General features: G+C 37.3%; 6 protein-coding genes across 6 annotated transcripts in view; all 6 read left to right on the top strand.

The window, feature by feature from the left end:
* The window catches only part of LOC128617839 (protocadherin beta-3-like), a 77,915-nt gene that overhangs the window by 18,482 nt on the left and 36,253 nt on the right, over positions 1 to 23,180 (top strand). The window lies entirely within an intron of this gene.
* On the top strand, positions 3,914 to 8,441 carry LOC128617840 (protocadherin beta-15-like). The gene is made up of 2 exons (XM_053641019.1): positions 3,914 to 6,749; positions 8,269 to 8,441. The coding sequence occupies exons 1-2, from the start codon at positions 4,389 to 4,391 to the stop codon at positions 8,377 to 8,379; spliced, it is 2,472 nt and encodes an 823-aa protein (XP_053496994.1). The 5' UTR covers positions 3,914 to 4,388; the 3' UTR covers positions 8,380 to 8,441.
* LOC128617845 (protocadherin alpha-2-like) lies at positions 9,253 to 11,649 on the top strand. Its single transcript, XM_053641023.1, has one exon. The coding sequence runs from the start codon at positions 9,253 to 9,255 to the stop codon at positions 11,647 to 11,649; it is 2,397 nt and encodes a 798-aa protein (XP_053496998.1).
* On the top strand, positions 12,568 to 16,180 carry LOC128618356 (protocadherin alpha-4-like). The gene has a single exon (XM_053641918.1). The coding sequence runs from the start codon at positions 13,808 to 13,810 to the stop codon at positions 16,178 to 16,180; it is 2,373 nt and encodes a 790-aa protein (XP_053497893.1). The 5' UTR covers positions 12,568 to 13,807.
* LOC128617844 (protocadherin alpha-3-like) lies at positions 16,881 to 19,603 on the top strand. Its single transcript, XM_053641022.1, has one exon. It carries the CDS (start codon positions 16,960 to 16,962, stop codon positions 19,357 to 19,359), a length of 2,400 nt encoding a protein of 799 aa, XP_053496997.1. The 5' UTR covers positions 16,881 to 16,959; the 3' UTR covers positions 19,360 to 19,603.
* On the top strand, positions 19,595 to 22,098 carry LOC128618359 (protocadherin alpha-13-like). The gene has a single exon (XM_053641925.1). It carries the CDS (start codon positions 19,690 to 19,692, stop codon positions 22,096 to 22,098), a length of 2,409 nt encoding a protein of 802 aa, XP_053497900.1. The 5' UTR covers positions 19,595 to 19,689.

Here is a 23,180-nt window from a genome sequence, read left to right on the forward strand (position 1 = left end):
AATGCTCCAGTTTTGACTAAGTATACATTTCTTCTTGAAGTACACTGCATATTGTACATTATGGTAGTGCAGAAGTGCTCAACCTTTTGTAACTTAAGCCAAAAGCCTCCCCCTCCCCTCTCAAGCCTCCCCTATCATGTGGCACGCCCCCCTTTCCGTATTGGAGGAGAGCAGGTATAATGATTATCTATTCTATATAAAATCTATCTATATATAACCTATTTTATAATCTGTTTTGATAGACAGATAGAAATATAGTCGGATGTTTCTCAATACTATAACTACTTTGAACAAGAGAACTAGGCTGTAATAATGTGGACTATTTTACATGTAAAACATGTTGCATACCATTCGACTTGCATTCTAAAAGCATTCGCATAAGAATTATGTAAATTGGAACGAAGGGCGCGTCTCGTTATCCATGGCATTGTTAAATCTCCAGCTCTCAGCCACTCACTGAACAGAGCAGACGCAGAGAGAGTTGTGAGTGCAGCAGGAAAGCAAGACCTTGCACTTGCAGGACAGCACTGGTGACATTTGGAAAGTCACTAAGGTTTATCCAAAAAGCCACTAGATTGGCAACACAGGTCTACACTGGCAGCTAGATAAAAGGCAAGCTAAGCTCAGCCTCTCCCCAGCAAAAAGAAAATGCAGAGGGAGAGGGAACACGGGATTTTTCATTTATGCACATTCTATGTGAAAAGCAATAAAATACACCCAAATGATGCCCTGTCTGTGTTTTGTTTTTTTTTTCTTCTTGAAAACAATTTGCTCCCACCTTCCAATCTCTCCGCGCCCCCATATTGAGAACCACTGTGGTGGTGTAATAAGTCATTGCTGTCCGCGGTGCTGAAATCTTTAACCTTTAAATACCAAATGTTAAACGTGTATTTATAAGCTTTTGATCAACTCATATTTTATCTATTAAACTTGTTCAATGTATGTTTGTGCATATACATTTGATGGAGACATGTTTAATTTACCCATCCTTTAAACTTAGAACAGAAATACTGCAAATAATACATATATTGGTTTAATGACTAGAAACCAATCAGTAATAGTAAAGATCTAGCTTATATAGACAGGGTTTGGATCTAAGTCCAAAAGGGCAAACCAAAATCAAAGTTGATAGAAAGGCAAAGTATCATGCAATCACCAGACAGATTTGCATAAGCTAGGCAAAACTCAATAATCAACACGTGGTCAACACAGGCAAAGTGTGTACACAAACAAAAGGCTCAGTAATGTCACTACTGGAATGCTAGGATCAAGATTTTGCAAATATACTCTAAAAGTCTTGGTTATTAATTGGGTAGTTGTGGTTAGAAGACAGGAGACTGGAACAAGGTAATGGATGATATATTGTAGTTTGTGTTGATTCATACCATTTCTTTCACAGCTAAAGCTCTATCCTATTGGTGACATGTATAGTGTTGTATTGTTCATGCTGTTTGTTCTGTCTGCTGGTATTACTAAATAGGAAATTAGTTTCATTTATGAAGTAGACATTGATGCTAAACCATTCAGTCATAGCTAGATGAGAGGCTTCAACTTTTGCACTTATTTTGGTGTAATCGTTTACAATGGCAGTCAGAGGTATCTTTTCACATTTATTTGCTGGTGTAATTCAGACTTTTTGTTTTTTAAGCTGAAATTGATACTGATATAGGATACAACCTATTATACAGGTAATGGATACAATGATGGTATTATTTTTTGCTGCAGGAAGTAAATGCCCACAGCCATGGTTTGGATCACGTTACTAGACATCAAGATTTATGCTTATTCAGTGAAGCAGACAAATCTGAATAGAAACTGGTCATTTTGGTTAAAAATTTTGGCAGTATTTGACTTTCAGTAACAGCATCAATACAACAATGATGGAAATAATAGTTTCCAGGTGGGAGCAAGATCTTAAGGGTGCGAAGTAAGAAAAAGAGACACAAAACTTTAGTGTGGCAGAGCAACACAAACATTATTTCTTTTAAAATGGTAATGATCACTTTCAGGTCATTCACAGCAACATTTGCTACAATACTCTCAGCTGACAATAATCATGATAACAAACTTATGTCCTGACACTGACAGTTCGAATAATTGTTTGTGTAGCTTGATTTGTAGAAATGTCATGCTGGAGCTTCCCCCACATCTTTTTGCTTGTGTTTCTATTAATTAGTGCTTATTTATCAGTAACAGTTTCGTCATGTTAAGTTTTGTATTGGAGCAAGGGATTTTTAAATATTACACTTTTCATTCAACTTACTTCAATATTACCTTCCATTTTATATGGTCATGTGAATACAAATTTGTTTTAGAGTATTATCTACTTAATATAATATATAGTATTATTTATAATCTAAGGGAAAATGTGAAAACAAAGATAAACTGGCATGTCACCACTGTATACCTTTTTAAATGTATAGTCAAAAGGTTTGGTATTTTGTGTCATCATCTGTGAAATAGCATGGTGAGTAGCCTTTTTTAATGAAGTAAAGCACATAAAATAAATTCAGCAAGTTCTGTTGGCTGAATTTCTCATCTTTCTATACTCAGCAAAAAAAGAAATGTCCTCTCACATTCAACTGCTTGTATTTCTGGCAAACGAACAGAAATGGAATAATGAGTCCCTGAACAAGGGGTGGGGGTGTGGGGGTGTGGTCAATATCAAAAGTTACAGTCAGTATCTGGTGGCCACCAACTGCTTTAAGTACAGTGCATCTCATCCTCATGGATGCACCAGATTTGTCAGTTCTTGCTGTGAGATGTTACCCCACTCTTCCACCAAGGCATTTACAAGTTCTCCATCACGTCTGTAGTGGCACATGGTTACATGTAATTTTCCACTGCAAGGACGATCAGATGTCCTTCCTGTCTCCCTGTAGCACTGTCTTAGATGTCTTACATTACAGACATTGCAGTGTATTGGTATGGCCACATCTGCAGTCCTCATGCCTTCCTGCAGCAGGCCTGTGGTATGTTCACACAGGTGAGCAGGAACCCTAGGCGTCTTTCTTGTGGTGTTTTTCAGAGTCAGTAGAAAGGACACTTTAGTGTCCTAAGTTATTGTAACTGTGACCTTAATTGCCTACCTTCTAAACTGTTCCTGTCTGATGGATTGTTCCACAGGTGCATGTGCAATTATTTTTTATGGTTGATTGAACAAGCATGAAAAATATAGTTTAAGCCCTTTCCAATAAAGCTCTGTGAAGCTTTTTTGGATTTTACAAAATGATCTTTAAAATAGTCTCCTGAAAAGGTTGATGTTTCTTTTTCTGCCGTGTATATTAGGTAATCAAACATTTTTTGAAAAACCAAACAGTGATGTGTGGAGCTTATAAAAGTTTTTTTTTTTTTTTCCAGCCACACATTTCTGTCTATATAGGTGCATTTAAAAAAATGTGAATATCTTGGAAAAGTTCATTTAAAAAAAAAAAAAAAAAAAAAGTGAAATATTTCAAGCCTTTTTTTTGTTTTAATCTTGATGATTGTGGCTTATGGCTCATGGAAATAAAAAATCCAGTATCTCAAAAGAATTTATAATACAGAAATGTCTTCTGAAATGTTCTGAAAAGTATGCTAATTTATGCACTCGATACTTGATCGGCTGACTAACAAAAGATGACTGCTTGACCTAATCAAGTATAAAGTATATTTAAAAAATAGTATGCAAATAATTTGTCATAACATAATGAAGATCAGAAATATAATAAATAAATCACAAATGAACACATCTTTCTTTATACTAATTTTACCTTTCACCTTTCAAATGTTAGCAACAATATATTATATAGGTTCAAAACAAACTCCTTCAAAAACTATAGCCAGTGCATTCACCAGCTCTGCTGAGCCATTATAGGAAACTGACATTAAACAGTTATATGGTTTAACCTATGTTGGGGAGATCAAATGAGGTCTCCCTCATTTTAATTCTGAACCTTCATTTCTCAAAACTTTAATACTGTTTGTATTCAACCTGACAAATTCCCAGTTTGAAAGGAACTTTACATAAATCGGATGATAGCTACAAGACACAGTCGTATATACTAGAGAAGTTAACAAGAGCATATTTAAGAAAACAATTTCCAAATTGTATATAAATATCCTAAACATAACACGAACATTACTAACAGTAGGTGAGCTATGTCCGCCTGGTGTCAGTGTTGAAAGCTAGGAGTTTGTGGTTCCTACCCCAGATACTGACGTGTGTAGTACTTGTCTTCTGCTGACAAACAAGAGGACGGTGCAAGCTGAAAAAAGATCTGAAGAGGCGGTGTCTTTTTTATTAGATGGTATTTTAGTGATATTTGTGGTTATAAGACTCTAATGCAGTCACTAAACCTCGGGGATTTACCTTTGCTTGTGGAATGGTTTTTCGTTAATCGTTGACAATGGAAGAATTGGGACAAAGGAGAAGACTGAAGCACTGGCGGATTGCTCTGTTTTTTTCTATGCTGATGTGCTTTGCGGACAAAGGTTCAACTCACATAAGGTACTCAGTGCCAGAGGAGGTGATTGATGGAACTGTTGTCGGAAATCTTGCTAAAGATTTGGGTCTTGATGTGAATACTTTGGTGGACAGACGTTTCCGTATCGTTTCTGGATCTAATGACGCTATTTTCCGGCTTAATCAGAACAATGGCGTTTTATATGTTCATACAAAGATCGACAGAGAACAAATATGTGATGGCAATAATCCCTGCGTTATAGACCTTAAAGTTGTAGTGGAAAACCCACTGGAGGTTCATTATGTGGGAGTAGATATTACTGATGTAAATGACCACGCTCCTGCTTTTCCAGAAAAGCAACAAAGGTTAGAGATTGCGGAGAGCACATTACCGGGTGCGCGCTTTCAGCTCCAAAGTGCGCGTGATCCAGATATCGGTGTGAATTCAGTGCATGTGTATAAAATAAGTCAGAATGAGCACTTTGACTTAGAGATAAGAGACAGGGGTGACGAAAAGGTACCATTCATGGTTTTACAAAAAGCACTGGATAGAGAGCGTAAAGCCGAGCATGAACTGACACTGACAGCAGTGGATGGTGGAAATCCAGCAAAGGCTGGAACTTTAAATGTCACTGTCACTGTTCTGGATATCAATGACAATCGTCCAGTGTTCACTCAAGAGGTTTACAAAGTACATTTACTGGAAAACTCTCCAGTAGGAACCATAGTAATAAAGGTGAGCGCAACCGATCTCGACGATGGTTCAAATGGAGAGATAATTTACTCGCTTAGTAGTAAATTAAGTCGTAAGGTTTATGATGTATTTGACTTGGACGCAGCTTCGGGTGAAATTTGGGTAAAAAGGAAAATAGACTTTGAAAGCACTGAGGTGTACAGATTAGATGTTTTGGCCTCTGATAAAGGCACACCTCCAATGACTGTCGATTGCAGGGTTATTGTGAAAATTTTAGATGTAAATGATAACGCTCCTGAAATAGAAATTATGTCACTTTCTAATTCAGTGCCTGAAGATTCCAAACCTGGAACAGTTATTTCATTAATTAATATTTTGGATAAAGACGCTGGTGTAAATGGAAAAGTCTTGTGTACTTTGTCCCAGGCCATTCCCTTTGAATTAAAACCGTCCATAAAGGACAATATGTACTCTTTAATTACAAAATCGCGTTTAGACAGAGAGGAGACCTCCCGTTATGACATTACATTAACTGCTTCAGACCTGGGCCAACCTCCTCAAACTGCACAAAGAACCCTGAGCGTGCAGGTGTCAGACGTGAATGATAACAGTCCACAGTTTTCTCAAAATCCTATTGAACTTTATTTAACGGAAAATAACATCAGCGGTGATACTATATTTAGTGTAACCGCATCGGATAAAGACATGAATGAAAATGCAGTAATCTCATACAGCATTCTTAGAGCAGATAGTGTAAAGAACAACTGGCCTATATTTCTAAGTATTAACTCTGAAACAGGAGTTATTCACGCGCTAAAGAGTTTTGATTATGAAGTAACCAAAACGTTCCAGTTCCACGTGCTCGCTTCAGATTCTGGAATTCCGTCACTAAGCAGCAACGTCACAGTGAACGTCTTCATTATGGATCAAAACGACAACGCTCCAGTGATCTTATATCCAGTCAGCGCTAACGGTTCTGCTGAAGGTGTGGAGGAGATTCCCCGCAATGTCAACGCAGGACATTTAGTGACTAAAGTGAGAGCCTATGACGCGGATATAGGATACAACGGCTGGTTATTATTTTCACTGCAGGAAGTGAGTGACCACAGTCTCTTTGCTTTGGACCGTTATACAGGACAGATAAGGACCCTTCGTCCATTCACAGAAACAGATGAGGCTGAACATAAACTGGTCATACTGGTCAAAGACAATGGAAACGTTTCACTTTCAGCAACAGCCACTGTGATTATCAAACTTGTTGAGCCCAAAGAGGCTTTTGCAGCGTCTGATATTAAAAGTTCGGTAAATGATGTAGAGGAAAATAACATTACATTTTATTTGATCATTACCCTGGGCTCTGTTTCAGTGCTTTTTGTAATCAGCATTATAGTGTTAATAATAATGCAGTGCTCCAAGTCTACAGACTATTCCTCCAAGTATTTGCAAGATGCAAATTACGACGGGACACTGTGTCACAGTATCCAGTACAGATCCGGAGATAAACGCTACATGTTAGTTGGACCAAGAACGAGTATCGGTTCTACTCTAATTCCAGGAAGTAATGGGAATACTCTAGTGGTACATGATCGCAGGAGAAGAACTTCTGGTGAGGTAAGATTTTAAAATAATTACATTAAACTATAGTTAAACCGTACGTTATTACGGCGATAATATTTCCAAAATGACACTTCCTTTTTTTTTTTTCTTTTTTTTTTAAACAGTAAAAATATCTCTATATCTCTTATTGAAATATAAATACATATGTGTGTGTGTGTGTGTGTGTGTGTGTGTTAATATAAATGAACTATATATATATATATATATATATATATATATATATATATATATATATATATATATATATATATATATATATATATATATATAGTGTGTATACACTACCGGTCAAACGTTTGGAGACATTTGACTGAAATGTTTCTCATGATCTTGAAAACCTTTTGCTCTGAAGGTGTTTGATTAAATGTTTGAAATCAGTGTTGTAGACAAAAATATAATTGTGCCAACATAATATATTTCATTAGAGAACTAACATTTTATTCACAATTTTTAAAAATGGGTGGCTTGGAGCTAAATATTCCGAAAAGCAGCCGATGACTGTCCCGCATAAATGGGAACTCCTTTAATACTGTTTAAAAAGCATTCCTCAATAAATCGGTTGAGAAAATGACAAGAATACATTTCTGAAAATTCTAGGCAAAAAGGGTATCTACTTTGATGCTGCTAAAATTATTTAGATTTATTTTGGATTTTCTATCACAATATAATTCCAATAGTTCCATTTCTGTTATTCCAGAGTTTTGATGACTGTATTATTATTATTATTATACAACGTCGAAAAACGAAGAATTATATATATATATATATATATATATATATATATATATATATATAGAGAGAGAGAGAGAGAGAGAGAGAGAGAGAGAGAGAGAGAGTGTAACAGGAACAGTATAACCTTTATGATCGTATAATTGGAAGAGGGTGAGTTAGGACAAAGAAATTACAATAACACACACATATTATTCCAGATAGCTCTGGTGTTGTAAATCACGTAATCTAACACCCCAGGGGCATCACTGTTTCATTAGGTGCATGTGACAGAGATTTGTATGAATAAGTTGCATAATTTTATCAAATTAAAAGTGATGCTTCACAGAATGACTGTATTTCTGAGTATTCATTCAGAAATTATCAGCATTTCCATGGTAAAGAACTGTGAAATAATCGAAATATAGCCACCCATGGATTTCAAATTGTGTAACTCAGCATAGCAAAATCACGGTGAATGTGTTCATTCTAGATGTGAACTACAATGTTCCAACGATCTTACCTCAGTAAGGGGTTTCTCCAATTTTTTCCAATTTTTTCCAATTTTTTTTTTTTTTTTGGACTGCAATACATGACAAATAAGAGTCTTTCCCTTATTTATAGAAACAAGAATATCTGGCCATACAGGTCAAAGACAATGTCACTATCATCACTATATTATCACTTTCAACAACACTGAGTGTGATTATCATAGCCATGCAGCCAAATGTTTCTTTTTTTAGTGCTGACTGTAAAATGCAGTAAAATATCCATCCATCCATCTTCTATACCGCTTATCCTTCAGGGTCACGGGAACCTGGAGCCTATCCCAGAGAGCATCGAGCACAAGGCGGGGTACACCCTGGACAGGGTGCCAATCCATCGCAGGGCACAATCCAGTAAAATATTTGAATAAAAATAACATTACATTTTATTTCATTAGTCCCTGGGCATTTTTGCAGAGTTGTTGGTCAACAGTATCATGATGTTTCTGATCCAAAAACAAAATCTCAGAAAAGCTTTCAAGAGAAACAGTTTAGCTAAAAATTTAAATACAACAGTTTACTTTTTTATGGCAAAGCATGTTCTGGTGAAATGCGCTTCGTTATTCTGTACCGTGACTATGAGGCTAAGATTGCTTAAAGTATGGGTAGTTTATATGTACCAGTGTAGCATCATACAGACTGTAATTCTAAATCATTATCACACACACCTCAACGATTAAGCATGAACAAGTAATCATAAATTGTGTGGCTTCTGATACTCTAGTGAGTTGTGATTTGTGGCCCAAGGCTTAGTACTATGTTAGAAAATATTTGAATGATGAGCTAGTTTTTTTTTTATTTCATTTTCATATTTATGCTTTAGACCGACTTATTATGCCTTTCTCAGAGTCTAACGATATCTTGTAAATGACATAATTTAGATGTTACTTGCAGCCCTGCTAGCAACACTGAGAACTTCAGACTACAGTGGAAGACTTCACACACCAAATATTTGGATGGTTCATATATGTATGATTGTAGATTTTATTGTCTAAAACGTTCCTTTAACGGTAGTTCCCTTAACGTAACGTATCGACTTGCTCCAGACGGTGTCACTGTTACACAGAGATTGGGAAAGTGAAAGATACATTTATTGCGCATGTCTTTTCTCTTATCGTTTTTCACAGAAGAGGAGAAAACAGTGCGGAAGATGCCTTGTTAAATCAAGACGACACTTTATATACTCTGAGAAGGTATAACATTGGATATATTTGATTACTAAGGACAAGCAGGACATATTTAACATGAACTCGGATTTAAAGGAATCTTTCACAATGACTGTCCGAGGACAAAGGAGCAAATGCTGGATGGTTTTGTGGTTCTCTTTGCTGGTTTGCTTAGATGTGTTAGCTTATGCTCAGATTAAATATTCTATTCCAGAGGAGCGAAAAGAAGGATACGTTGTGGGAAATATTGCTAAGGACTTAGGACTTGATGTCAGTGCTCTAGCGAGTAGAGGATTTCGAATTGTTTCTGGATCTAAGGACGCTCTGTTCGAGGTAAATCAGAACAATGGCGTCTTATATGTGCATAAGAGAATCGACAGAGAGGAAATATGCGATGGAAGTACGACTTGTCTCATAAATCTTAAAGTAGCTATCGATGATCCTCTAGACGTCCACTATGTAGGGATAGAAATCACGGATATAAATGATAATTCACCGAATTTTCCAGAGAAAGAGAAAAGACTTGAGATAGCAGAAAATAGGCTTACAGGAACCCGTTTCCAGCTGCAGGCTGCGCGGGATCCTGATGTAGGTATAAACTCGGTCAGGTCATATAAGATAAGTCAAAACGAGAATTTTGATTTACAAGTCAGAGAAAGGGGAGAAGAACAAATTCCATATCTGGTTTTACAAAAACAACTTGACCGAGAGAAAAAAGGGGAGCATAGTGTAATTCTCACTGCAACTGATGGAGGGACTCCGCCAAAATCAGCGACTCTTAATGTTACAGTAATAGTTCTTGATTCAAATGATAACCCTCCTGTTTTCAGTCAAGAAACGTACTCCGTAGCTCTCCCAGAAAACATCCAACCCGGTGTCCTTATTTTGAAGATCTCTTCAACAGATTTAGACGAAGGTTCTAACGGCAATATAACGTATTCGTTTGGAAGTGAAGTGAACGCAGAGGTTCGCGATATATTCACTTTGGACAGCACAACGGGAGAAATTCGAACAAAAGGCTTTCTTGATTTTGAGGACACTGATATCTACAAACTGGATGTACAAGCAACTGATAAAGGTCAACCACCATTAACAAGTGAAAGTGGGGTAATCATAAAAATATTGGACGTTAATGACAATACCCCAGAAATAGAGATAACATCACTCTCTAACGTGATTTCTGAAGATGCACAACCTGGTACTGTCATCTCTTTGATTAGTGTTACAGATAAGGATTCAGGAGTAAACGGAAATGTTGTGTGTCACGTTAACGACAATGTGCCCTTTGTGTTAAAACCGTCAGTGCAATATAATATGTATTCTTTAGTGACGAAAAGTTCTTTGGACAGAGAGTTAGTCTCACAATATGAGATAACGATTAGCGCGACAGACCTGGGTCAGCCTTCACTTTCCTCGTTAAAATCGTTTAGCATCAAAGTGTCGGATGTCAACGACAACAGACCAGAGTTTTTATTTAACCCCCTAGACGTGTATCTTTTCGAAAATAACTTGCCTGGAGCATCCATATTTTCTGTCTTGGCGCTTGACAAAGACATAAATGAAAATTCTGCAATATCATACCAAATTACTAGAGGAATAGAGACCCGAAATGCAATGGCATCATTCCTAAATATTAATTCTGAAACAGGAGTTATTCATGCGCTCAAAAGTTTTGATTTTGAAACAATCAAGACGTTCCAATTTCACGTGCTCGCTACAGATTCTGGAACTCCGTCACTAAGCAGCAACGTCACAGTGAACGTGTTCATTCTGGATCAGAACGACAACGTTCCAGTGATCTTATATCCAGTCAGCGCTAACGGTTCTGCTGAAGGTGTGGAGGAGATTCCCCGCAATGTCAACGCAGGACATTTAGTGACTAAAGTGAGAGCCTATGACGCGGATATAGGATACAACGGCTGGTTATTATTTTCACTGCAGGAAGTGAGTGACCACAGTCTCTTTGCTTTGGACCGCTATACAGGACAGATAAGGACCCTTCGTTCATTCACAGAAACAGATGAGGCTGAACATAAACTGGTCATACTGGTCAAAGACAATGGAAACGTTTCACTTTCAGCTACAGCAACTGTGATTATTAAACTTGTGGAGCCAAAAGAGGCTTTTGCTGCGTCTGACGTTAAAAACGCAGTAAAAGAAGAGAAAGAAAATAACGTTACATTTTATTTGATTATTACACTGGGCTCGGTTTCATTTCTGTTTATTATCAGTATCATCGTGCTGATTGTAATGCAGTGCTCCAAATCTACAGATTATTCCTCCAAGTACTTACAAGATACAAATTACGACGGGACACTTTGTCACAGCATCCAGTACAGATCCGGAGATAAACGCTACATGTTAGTTGGACCCAGAATGAGTATCGGTTCTACTATAGTTCCAGGTAGTAATGGAAATACTCTAGTGGTACCAGATCGCAGAAGAAGAACTTCTGGTGAGGTAAGAATCGCATAGCCCTTATATTTTTTGAACAAACATATTCTCTTATGATAATATAACTTTAGATAATATTTTTGCTTAAATAGATTTTACAAGTGGCACTCAACAAATACACAGGATCGCAGTTTTTTTGTCTTATACGTGTGGTGGTCTGGGAAATCCTTTTTTTTCTGCTTGCAATATACATCAATACATCTAATTTTAGAAAACATAAATATAGTTTATTTTACCATGCAATGAGAGGGACTGGAGTGGATGACGCTTATCAAATTGACTATTAATTTCTCTGAACCTGTAAACTTTAATTCTTTGATAATTTTGTCTTTTTTTCAATAATACATTAGGCTAAATATGTAGAGGTAGGTGGGACGTATTGCTTGTCTGCTCAGAATAATACTTATTCAGGTTAAGATAATTGAACTGAGATATATTTAGATGACAAATGAGTTATGGAAAGTGTATATCACATTTTAACAATCTAACTGATATTTTTTATATATACCTGACAAGATACTAGATGCTGTTATTATTAGACATGGAATGAATGCTATATGGACTTCTAATTTCTAATAGTTTGTACATTGTTAATAAATTGTGCTCTAAAGATAAACACCGTTTAGAGTAATATTTACAACGCTGGCAAAAGGCACTAGAGAATTAGGTTTCAACCGTGGACCAAGTAGAGTGCTGTCCATGGTACTGAAACCATTACTTATAACTTTTAGATGCAGGGTAAAAGACTCCAGCACATTTCTTTTGTAACTGCCTTTAGGTTCTCGCACAATATTCATTTCCTACATCACAAAATAATAATAATAAAAAAAGTTATCTTTCTTTCAATTTTAACATGCCACAATTATCACACCATCTTAATGCTGTTTGCTGTGTTTTCATTTTGGCATTGTTTGCCAATGTGAAGCCCTGCTAAACAGAAACGTTATAATTACTAATCTAACTCCATGGATCATTCTTTGGATGGACGTTCCATTTTTATCACTGTTTTTTTTAACTGATACCCTCCATAAAACTGTGATTTATAAGTGTGCATGAACAATTCAGTTAGAGATTCATATTTTGGGTAATCTCCTCCACACCTTCAGCAGAACCGTTAGCGCTGACTGGATATAAGATCACTGGAACGTTGACGTTCTGATCCAGAATGAACATGTTCACTGTATCCTTGATGCTCAGTGACGGAGTTCCAGAATCTGTAGTGAGCCTGTACATAAAACTGTGTTTTATAAGTGTGTATGAACAACTCAGTGGGAGAAGTTAAGGAACACAATTCTGTTTCTACTCTTTAGGTCATTTTACAGATCCATTTCAGATTCATTCCACTGCATGCTTTTGCATTATGAATCTATCTGAAAAAACATTAAATATATTTGCATTCAAAAGTAGGCTATGCAAATTATTCTGAAAACACTGGCCTTTACTCAAAACAGGTAATTCATGAGACTCATGAAAACAAGGCACTTGTGTTAGGTCACTATAATGTAAGTCACAATAAATTACCAAAATTTTAGTGTAGCTGTGAAATGCTTGTATTTTTGCTTGTGTTTTCTCATTTGTAAGTCGCGTTTGGATAAAAGCATCTGCTAAATGAATAAATGTAAAATGTAAATGTAAATGTTATACATGGGTATGTATGATTAGAACTTTTCCCTGTAAAAGGTATGTCTCTCAGTACAGAACAGCTATGGAATCGATTTATCAATAGACGGGCCACATAATTGTAGAAGTGTATCCATTCTTTACTGTAAGTTTGGTGGAGCTTGAAATGTTAATCTTTGTATTTCCTTTTATTAATAGTTTATCATACACCTCAAGTGTGTGTCAGATTATTACTGCAGACGATTTACACGCTGTTAAGCTTTTAAGGAAACTTTGGATTTCATTTGAGCTATTTTGGGTACTCTGTGTTATTATTTCCATTGTTGCACCAGATGATGTCAGTGTTACATTGCAATGAAGAGTAAATCTTTTGCCCTGCCTAGTCTTGTACGTTGTGCCTGAACTGTCTCGTTTAGAACAGGCTCGTTCGACGAGCACAAGAGGAAACACGACATTTAAACAAAAAGGACATTTTTGCAATGGTATAAGGTGTGATCTATAACGGGTCTGTAGATTTGGTAATTAAACAAAGCGGACGCAGAGCGTAAACGAGCCTTTCATGATGGGAGATGGAGTACAAAGCCGGAGATGGACGTATTTGTGGATTGCCTCTTTGTTGCTTTGCTTCACGGACCAGATTTCGCCTCAGATAAGGTACTCTGTTCCAGAGGAGGTGAAAGAGGGAACCATTGTAGGAAATCTTGCTAAGGATTTAAGCCTTGATGTGAGTTCTTTGGTGAACAGACGGCTCCGTATCGTTTCCGGACCCAAACAAGCACTTTTTCAAGCTAATCAGGACAATGGCGTCTTGTACGTTCAAACTAAAATCGACAGGGAGGAGGTATGTGAGGATAATAGCGCCTGCTTGATAAATCTGAAAATTGCTGTTGAAGCCCCTTTAGAAATCCACCATGTTGTCGTCGAAATAACAGATATCAACGATAATGTCCCCAGTTTTTCTCAAACGCATCAGCATTTTGAGATAGCTGAGCATACCCCTGTAGGAACAAGCTTCCAGTTGCACGCAGCACGTGACCAGGACACGGCACCAAATTCGGTTCGCAATTATAAATTAGGCCAGAATGCTAATTTTGAAATCGATACTAAAAATAGCGACGGAGAAAAAATTCCATTCTTAGTTATACGGAAGCCACTTGATCGTGAACAAACAGAGGATTATCGGTTGGTTGTTACAGCAGAAGATGGGGGAAATCCCCCGAAAACAGGTACCCTGAACATTAACGTTAAAGTACTTGACACAAATGATAATCGTCCTGTGTTCAGTCAAAACGAGTATTCCGTGACATTACAAGAAAATGCTCCAGTTGGCACCGTTGTGATTACAGTAAATGCAACTGACAGTGACCAGGGCTCCAACGGTAATATTGAATACGCATTCGTCAAAACAATGAAGCGCAAAGTCTATGACATTTTTCAATTAGATGGCATTACAGGAGAAATACTAGTTAAAGGTGAAGTTGACTTTGAGGACATGGAGGTTTACAAGTTAGATATACAGGCCTCGGATAAAGGACAGCCTCCTCTCACAGTGGAGAGCAGAGTAATAATTAAGATTTTAGATATTAATGATAATAAACCGGAGATTGAAGTGACGTCTCTGTCAAATGTTGTTGCTGAAGACTCCAGTATTGGCACTATTATTTCTTTCATCAGCGTTTCTGACAAAGACTCCGAACTTAACGGAAAAGTTGTATGCACTCTAGCAGGAAGTGTCCCTTTTGAACTCAAACCATCCGTTCAAGAGAATATGTACTCATTAGTAACGAAGCAAAACTTAGATCGTGAGATGGTAGCAAATTATGACATCATTATAACAGCCACTGATTTAGGCCAGCCTCCATTATCCACTATTAAAACTTTATCCCTGCTGGTATCAGATGTAAACGATAACAGACCGCAGTTTTATCAACATTCTCTTGAACTGTACTTGCTAGAAAATAATACCCCTGGTACGTCAATTTTTCAAGTGAGCGCTTTTGATGACGACTCTGATGAAAACGCGGTGCTATCATATCACATTATTAGAAATGGTGGAGCACAAAATGATTTGACATCATTCCTAAATATCAATTCTGAAACTGGAGTTATTCACGCGCTCAAAAGTTTTGATTTTGAGATTACCAAAATGTTCCAGTTTCACGTGCTCGCTACAGATTCTGGAACTCCGTCACTAAGCAGCAACGTCACAGTGAATGTGTTCATTCTGGATAAGAACGACAACGTTCCAGTGATCTTATATCCAGTCAGCGCTAACGGTTCTGCTGAAGGTGTGGAGGAGATTCCACGAAATGTCAACGCAGGACATTTGGTGACTAAAGTGAGAGCCTATGACGCGGATATAGGATACAACGGCTGGTTATTATTTTCACTGCAGGAAGTGAGTGACCACAGTCTCTTTGCTTTGGACCGTTATACAGGACAGATAAGGACCCTTCGCCCATTCACAGAAACAGATGAGCCTGAACATAAACTGGTCATATTGGTCAAAGACAATGGAAATGTTTCACTTTCAGCAACAGCGACTGTGATCATTAAACTTGTTGAGCCCAAAGAGGCTTTTGCTGCATCCGATGTTAAAAACTCAGTAAAAGAAGAGAAAGAAAATGACGTTGCATTTTATTTGATCATTACCTTGGGCTCGGTTTCATTTCTTTTCATTATCAGTATTATTGTACTGATTGTAATGCAGTGCTCCAAATCTACAGACTATTCCTCCAAATATTTACAAGATACAAATTACGACGGGACACTGTGTCACAGCATCCAGTACAGATCTGGAGATAAACGCTACATGTTAGTAGGACCCAGAACGAGTATCGGTTCTACTCTAGTTCCAGGCAGTAATGCGAATACTCTAGTGATACAAGACCACAGGAGGAGAACTTCTGTTGAGGTATGGGTATGTCTCTAACATTAATGTAATTTTATATTTAAAAAATGCGCCTTTGAATGCACACACACACACACACACACACACACACACACGCACACACACACACACATTACATATTGCATTGTCTTGCTTTGCTATAATGTTCCATTTTCTGTATGCCATTGTATAACATTATACATTTTTATATATAACATATATACATTTATACATTCAACATATACTGTTGACATAAGTAAATACATTTGTACATTTGGTCATGAGCCTTTAGGTATATTGCACGTAGAATGAGCAAGTTATACGTACTGTACATATATTTCTTATAAAGCAAATGCATGAGTCCACATTTCTTTTCTCTTATTTTATTCTCTTATTCCCTATATAACAATTTGTATGTCAGTGGTTTTGTATAGATTTTCCAACGTCTAAATTGGATCGCAAAAGCAGTGACCTAACGTATTTGACGACGGTTAAATATCTTGGCTGTCATTTCGTTAGAACATGTAAATAAACTACAGTTGGTAAAATAAATAAATAAAATAAAATAAAAATAAAATATCGCTTGGTGTCAGTGTTACACAATGTGATAGTTTCGTTTTGGGACTGCCCCTTTTCTGACGTTGCTCCTGACACTTCTTTACAAAGCGACTGCGGTGTGCTGACAGTACCTCAAAGATGGGTCGAAATCTTTATTTTTTAAATTGATTTTCCCTTTCGGTGTTTATGCGGAATACTGCTGTCACGAAAACAAAGTGATTACTGCTTCTACTAAAAGACAGATGCTGTAATTTTTCTTCGCGATGTATTGTTGCAGACAAAGGCGGAGATGGGAGTACTGCTGGATTGTTCTGTGCTTTTCTTTGCTGATGCGCCTTACGGAGCAGGTTTCGACTCAGATAAGGTATTCTGTTCCGGAGGAGGTTAAAGATGGAACCTTTGTAGGAAATCTTGCTAAGGATCTGGGTCTTGATGTAAGTTCTTTGGTATACAGACGGCTTCGTATAGTTTCTGGGTCTCATGACGATCTTTTCCAGGTTAATCAGAACAATGGCGTCCTGTCTGTTCATAAGAAAATCGACCGAGAGGAGATATGTGATAGGAACCGAGCTTGCACAATAAACTTAAAAACCTTAATTGAAAATCCACTTGAAATACATTACATTGAAGTAGAGATAATGGACGTTAATGACAATTTCCCAGTTTTTCCAGAAACCCAAATCTATTTAGAAATATCAGAAAGTACACATTCAGGTGCACGATTTGAACTTCAAGCAGCTCGTGACCTGGACGCTGGAATAAATTCTATCCGTTCTTATAAACTAGAGCAAAATGAACACTTTCAGTTACAAATGAAAAATGGCGACGATGAGGACAAAATCATTTTTTTAGTCCTACAGAAGCTGTTAGACAGAGAGCAACAAAGCAAACACTTGTTAAGTTTGACCGCATTTGATGGAGGGAATCCTCCCAAATCTGGTACTTTAGATATTATTGTTTCTGTTATTGATGTTAACGACAACATACCTGTTTTTACTCAAGAAATATATGCAGTTACACTAAACGAAAACGTCCCAGTTGGCACTATAATTACAACCGTTAATGCCAGCGATGCAGACGAGGGTTTAAATGGAGAACTTGAGTATACACTTAGACGATCATCCAAAAGTAATGTAAACGACGTATTTGAGTTAGATAGTGTTACTGGAGAGATTAGTGTAAAAGGAAACATTGACTATGAGGAAAATGAAGTGTACAGGTTAAATGTCCAGGCAACTGACAAAGGACAGCCACCGATGACAGTAGATTGTAGAGTTGTCATAAAAGTTATAGACGCGAATGATAATAAACCTGAAATACATATTACGTCATTATCCAACATGGTTCTCGAAGACTCTAAAAGGGGAACAGTGATTGCCCTGGTTAGTGTTACTGATAAGGATTCTGGTGTCAATGGTAAAGTTATTTGCAGTCTTTCAGGTAACACACCTTTTGAGCTGAAACCATCAGTCAAAGACAACATGTATTCATTAGTGACGAAAGATGGGTTAGATAGAGAACTTGTTTCATATTATGACATTACTATTAAAGCAATGGACTTAGGCCAACCTCCTCAATCCAATTACAAATCTCTAAATGTACAGGTTGCTGACGTGAACGATAACAGTCCAGAATTCTCCCAGAATCCTCTTGAACTTTATTTATTGGAAAATAACTCACCTGGGGAACTCACGTTTTCTGTAAGTGCCACTGACAGAGATGTTAATGAAAATGCAGCAATCACTTATTCTATTATCAGAAGAGACGGTAAACAAAATGAAATGGCATCCTTTATAAACGTCAATGCGGAAAACGGGCAAATGCGCGCTTTAACAAGTTTCGATTTTGAAAAAGTCAAGACGTTCCAGTTCCATGTACTCGCTACAGATTCTGGAACTCCGTCACTAAGCAGCAACATCACAGTGAACGTCTTCATTCTGGATCAGAACGACAACGTTCCAGTGATCTTATATCCAGTCAGCGCTAACGGTTCTGCTGAAGGTGTGGAGGAGATTCCCCGCAATGTCAACGCAGGACATTTGGTGACTAAAGTGAGAGCCTATGACGCGGATATAGGATACAACGGCTGGCTATTATTTTCACTGCAGGAAGTGAGTGACCACAGTCTCTTTGCTTTGGACCGTTATACAGGACAGATAAGGACCCTTCGCTCATTCACAGAAACAGATGATGCTGAACATAAACTGGTCATACTGGTCAAAGACAATGGAAACGTTTCACTTTCAGCAACAGCGACTGTGATCATTAAACTTGTTGAGCCCAAAGAGGCTTCTGCTGCATCCGATGTTAAATACCCAGTAAAAGAAGAGGAAGAAACTAATGTTACATTTTATTTGATCATTACCTTGGGCTCAGTTTCGTTTCTTTTTATTGTCAGCATTATTATTCTGATTGTAATGCAGTGCTCCAAAACTACAGACTATTCCTCCAAATATTTGCAAGATACAAATTACGACGGGACACTGTGTCACAGCATCCAGTACAGATCTGGAGATAAACGCTACATGTTAGTTGGACCAAGAACGAGTATCGGATCTACTCTAGTTCCTGGTAGTACTGGGAATACACTGAGAGGAACCAATATGCACAGTCGTGAGGTGAGTTTTCGCGGTTTTCCATTTATATTAAGTTTTCTTTTTTAATACTTTCTCAGTATACAGTCGTAAACACTCCTCTTAGTCAGTTATGCTCACGGTCAGTTTTGTGACACTACACTTGGTGTCGCTACATTACAGATTAACCAAGCAAAGCTGTATATACGCGCACAATCTCGAGCTTTACCCCATTTACTGTGACGCATGCACACTGCGCCAGTAGTGCTGTATGTTGGGACCGAACAACGTCTGTAAATTTGAAACATTGCAAGGGATTATGTGATTTTTTTAAATGCTTAATATTTATTGAACTGTGTGGAACAGGAGCGTTCAGCGACTAATTTTTGTGATGGTGAAGAGGAATTTTGCATTTTCGTCATGGTAACTCGGCAGTACACAACGTTAACGGCGATTCTGCGCTGCTGTTTTGTATTGTGTTTATGTGGCAACGTACTCGCTCAGATTCGCTACTCTATTGCAGAAGAATCTATACAAGGATCGGTTGTAGGGAATATTGCCAAAGATCTGGGCCTTGATGTAAATAAACTTAAAGAGAGACGATTTCGGATTGTTTCCGGATCAAAAGATGGCTTCTTACAGATAAACCAGGACAATGGAGCGCTTATTGTGAGTGGGAACATCGACAGGGAGGAGCTTTGCGAGAAAAACAATGTGTGCACAGTGAACCTTAAAACCGTGGCCGAAAATCCTTTGGAAATCCATTATATCGAGGTAGAAATTGCAGATATTAACGATAATTCTCCTGTTTTTCCTGTGCGCCAAAAGTATTTAGAGATATCAGAAAATGCTGTGCCCCAGAGTACGCGCCTGCCACTAGACGCTGCGCGTGATTTAGACGCAGGTGTAAATTCTCTGCATAAATACATCCTTAGTCCGAATAATCACTTTGAATTAGATGTTAAAACTCGCGAAGAAGACAAAATTCCTTTTTTGATTTTGAAAAAGCAGCTTGACAGAGAACAGAAATCCCAGTTGAATCTAACTTTAACAGCGTATGATGGCGGAAAGCCAGAAAAATTCGGTTCAGTTAACATTACTATAACAGTTGTTGACATCAACGATAACGCCCCAGTTTTTGATCGTCAGGTGTACACTGTAACATTAGAGGAAAATATCGAGTTTGGTTCATCGGTAGTAAAACTACATGCCACAGATTTAGATGAAGGTGCCAACGGACAAGTCGTTTATGCGTTTGACAAAAGTCTAATGGGCAAAGCTTTTGATAAATTTGAAATAAATTCTAATACAGGAGAGATTACTGTAAAAGGATCAATAGATTTTGAAGAACAGCGTGTTTATGAAATAGACATACAAGCTTCTGATAAAGGGCCAGTACCTTTAACAGGTCACTGCAGTATCATAATAAATATAAAGGATTTGAATGATAATGCACCCGAAATTGATGTGACCTCACTCTCCACTGAGATATTGGAGGACTCGAATCCAGGGACAGCTATATCTCTGATCAGCGTATCTGACAGAGATTCAGGTGAGAATAGTATGGTTATATGTAGCCTTACAGATGACATCTCTTTTGAATTGAAACCCTCTTTTCAGAAGAGCATGTACTCTCTGGTCACTAAAGGCCTGTTAGACAGGGAGATTGTTTCTATATACACAGTAACCATAATGTGCAAGGATAGAGGGGAGCCATCTTTATCATCACAAAAGACAATACAAGTTAATATTGCAGATGTCAATGACAACAGTCCAATGTTTACTCAAAACCCATTTAATTTTTATATTAGTGAAAACAACACCCCGGGCACATCTATATTCTCTATTAGTGCTTCTGACATAGATCAGAATGAAAATGCACACATATCTTACCATATTCTGAAGGCAGAAGGCCATCAGACAAACATTGTCTCCTACCTGAATATAAATTCAGAAGATGGGAATGCTAATGTTTATGCACTAAAAAGCTTTGACTTTGAAACTACAAAAATGTTTCAGTTCCATATTGTTGCTTCAGATTCTGGAACTCCGTCACTAAGCAGCAACGTCACAGTGAACGTGTTCATTCTGGATCAGAACGACAATGTTCCAGTGATCTTATATCCAGTCAGTGCTAACGGTTCTGCTGAAGGTGTGGAGGAGATTCCCCGCAATGTCAACGCAGGACATTTAGTGACTAAAGTGAGAGCCTATGATGTGGATATAGGATACAACGGTTGGTTATTATTTTCACTACAGGAAGTGAGTGACCACAGTCTCTTTGCTTTGGACCGCTATACAGGACAAATAAGGACCCTTCGTCCATTCACAGAAACAGATGAGGCTGAACATAAACTGGTCATACTGGTCAAAGACAATGGAAATGTTTCCCTTTCAGCAACAGCAACTGTGATTATCAAACTTGTGGAGCCCAAAGAGGCTTTTGCTGCATCCGATGTTAAAAACACAGTAAAAGAAGAGGAAGAAAATAACGTTACATTTTATTTGATCATTACTTTGGGCTCAGTTTCATTTCTTTTCATTATCAGTATTATTATGCTGCTTGTAATGCAGTGCTCCAAATCTACAGACTATTCCTCCAAGTACTTACAAGACACCAATTATGACGGTACGCTGTGTAACAGCATCCAGTACAGATCTGGAAATAAACAGTACATGTTAGTTGGACCCAGAATGAGTATCGGTTCTACTTTAGTTTCTGGGAGTAATGGAAACACCTTAGTAATTCCAGATAGAAGAAGAAGAGCTTCTGGTGAGGTAAGAAAATCAGCTAGGTTGTGTTCTATTTTTTTTATTTTGAACATGTAACTCTGGTAGTAGTTTTACCTTTCAGTTACTGGCTGTAGCTTTGTACTTATGTGAGGAGAAGTACAATATTACATTAACTTTTACGTGGCTAATATATGAGTGACATAATTCTACATTGACATATGATATCTCAAAATATTTACAGTGTACTTTTTTATTTTTACGTTGAAATTTAGGGAATTTCCTTGAATTTTCAATTAATATTGGCTTTACAGCTGAGCAGTGAGCAGCCCTCATTTCGTCCCTGTCTTTCTCTTTTTTCCTTTTTGCTGTTTAGAGGTTGTTTGTCCATCTGTTCATTTGTCCACCTGATATTAGATATTTCTATAGTGTTTGAGAGGGTGTAGGATTTATATAGAATTATCACTGTAACCAGCAGAAGAACTGATTAGATTTTGAAACTGATCTTAACAGAGTCCGGCTCACAGCAAAGTCAAATTTCTGAATTTTTTTTTTTCCACCAGCTTCCTTCCTGTTTGAAGGAAATATTCAAGTATATTTAAGGTTATTGGAGGCATACAAATAAAAAATAAAAAGAAGGGCCAGACTTCTTGGTGGCAAAGACATCCCCGTATGCCATTGGAGTTCAGTTCTAATTTATTTTCTGTCTTTTAATTTCTGTTTTTGGCACTATCTTACTATAATATTCATTCTCTTTTCCTATCTTACTTCTCTTTTTCTTCTCTAACTTTCATTCACCTTTTCTCAGTTTCTTTATGTAATTTCTTTTTCCTTCCTTCTTTCTTTCCTTCCGTCCTTCTTTCCATCCATCTATCCATCATTCATCCATCTATCTCAGCTCATTGCAAGAATTGTGCATTATATTCAGGAACTGTACATCTAGATTTAAAATGAATTTCACATACTCAGATTGATCGAATTTTATATTCATTTATATACATAAGTGAATAGTATAAAAGTGCTGTTGACTGACCTCAAGAGCTCCACTACACAAGAAAATAAGGACAATAAGAACAATATACTTTGTTCAGAGATTATTTACAGATATATAATGTGCATTTTTGCTGGTAGCATGCTTTTATATATATATATATATATATATATATATATATATATATATA

The sequence above is a fragment of the Ictalurus furcatus genome, chromosome 14 (assembly GCF_023375685.1).
Source record: "Ictalurus furcatus strain D&B chromosome 14, Billie_1.0, whole genome shotgun sequence".
Lineage (NCBI taxonomy): Eukaryota > Metazoa > Chordata > Actinopteri > Siluriformes > Ictaluridae > Ictalurus > Ictalurus furcatus.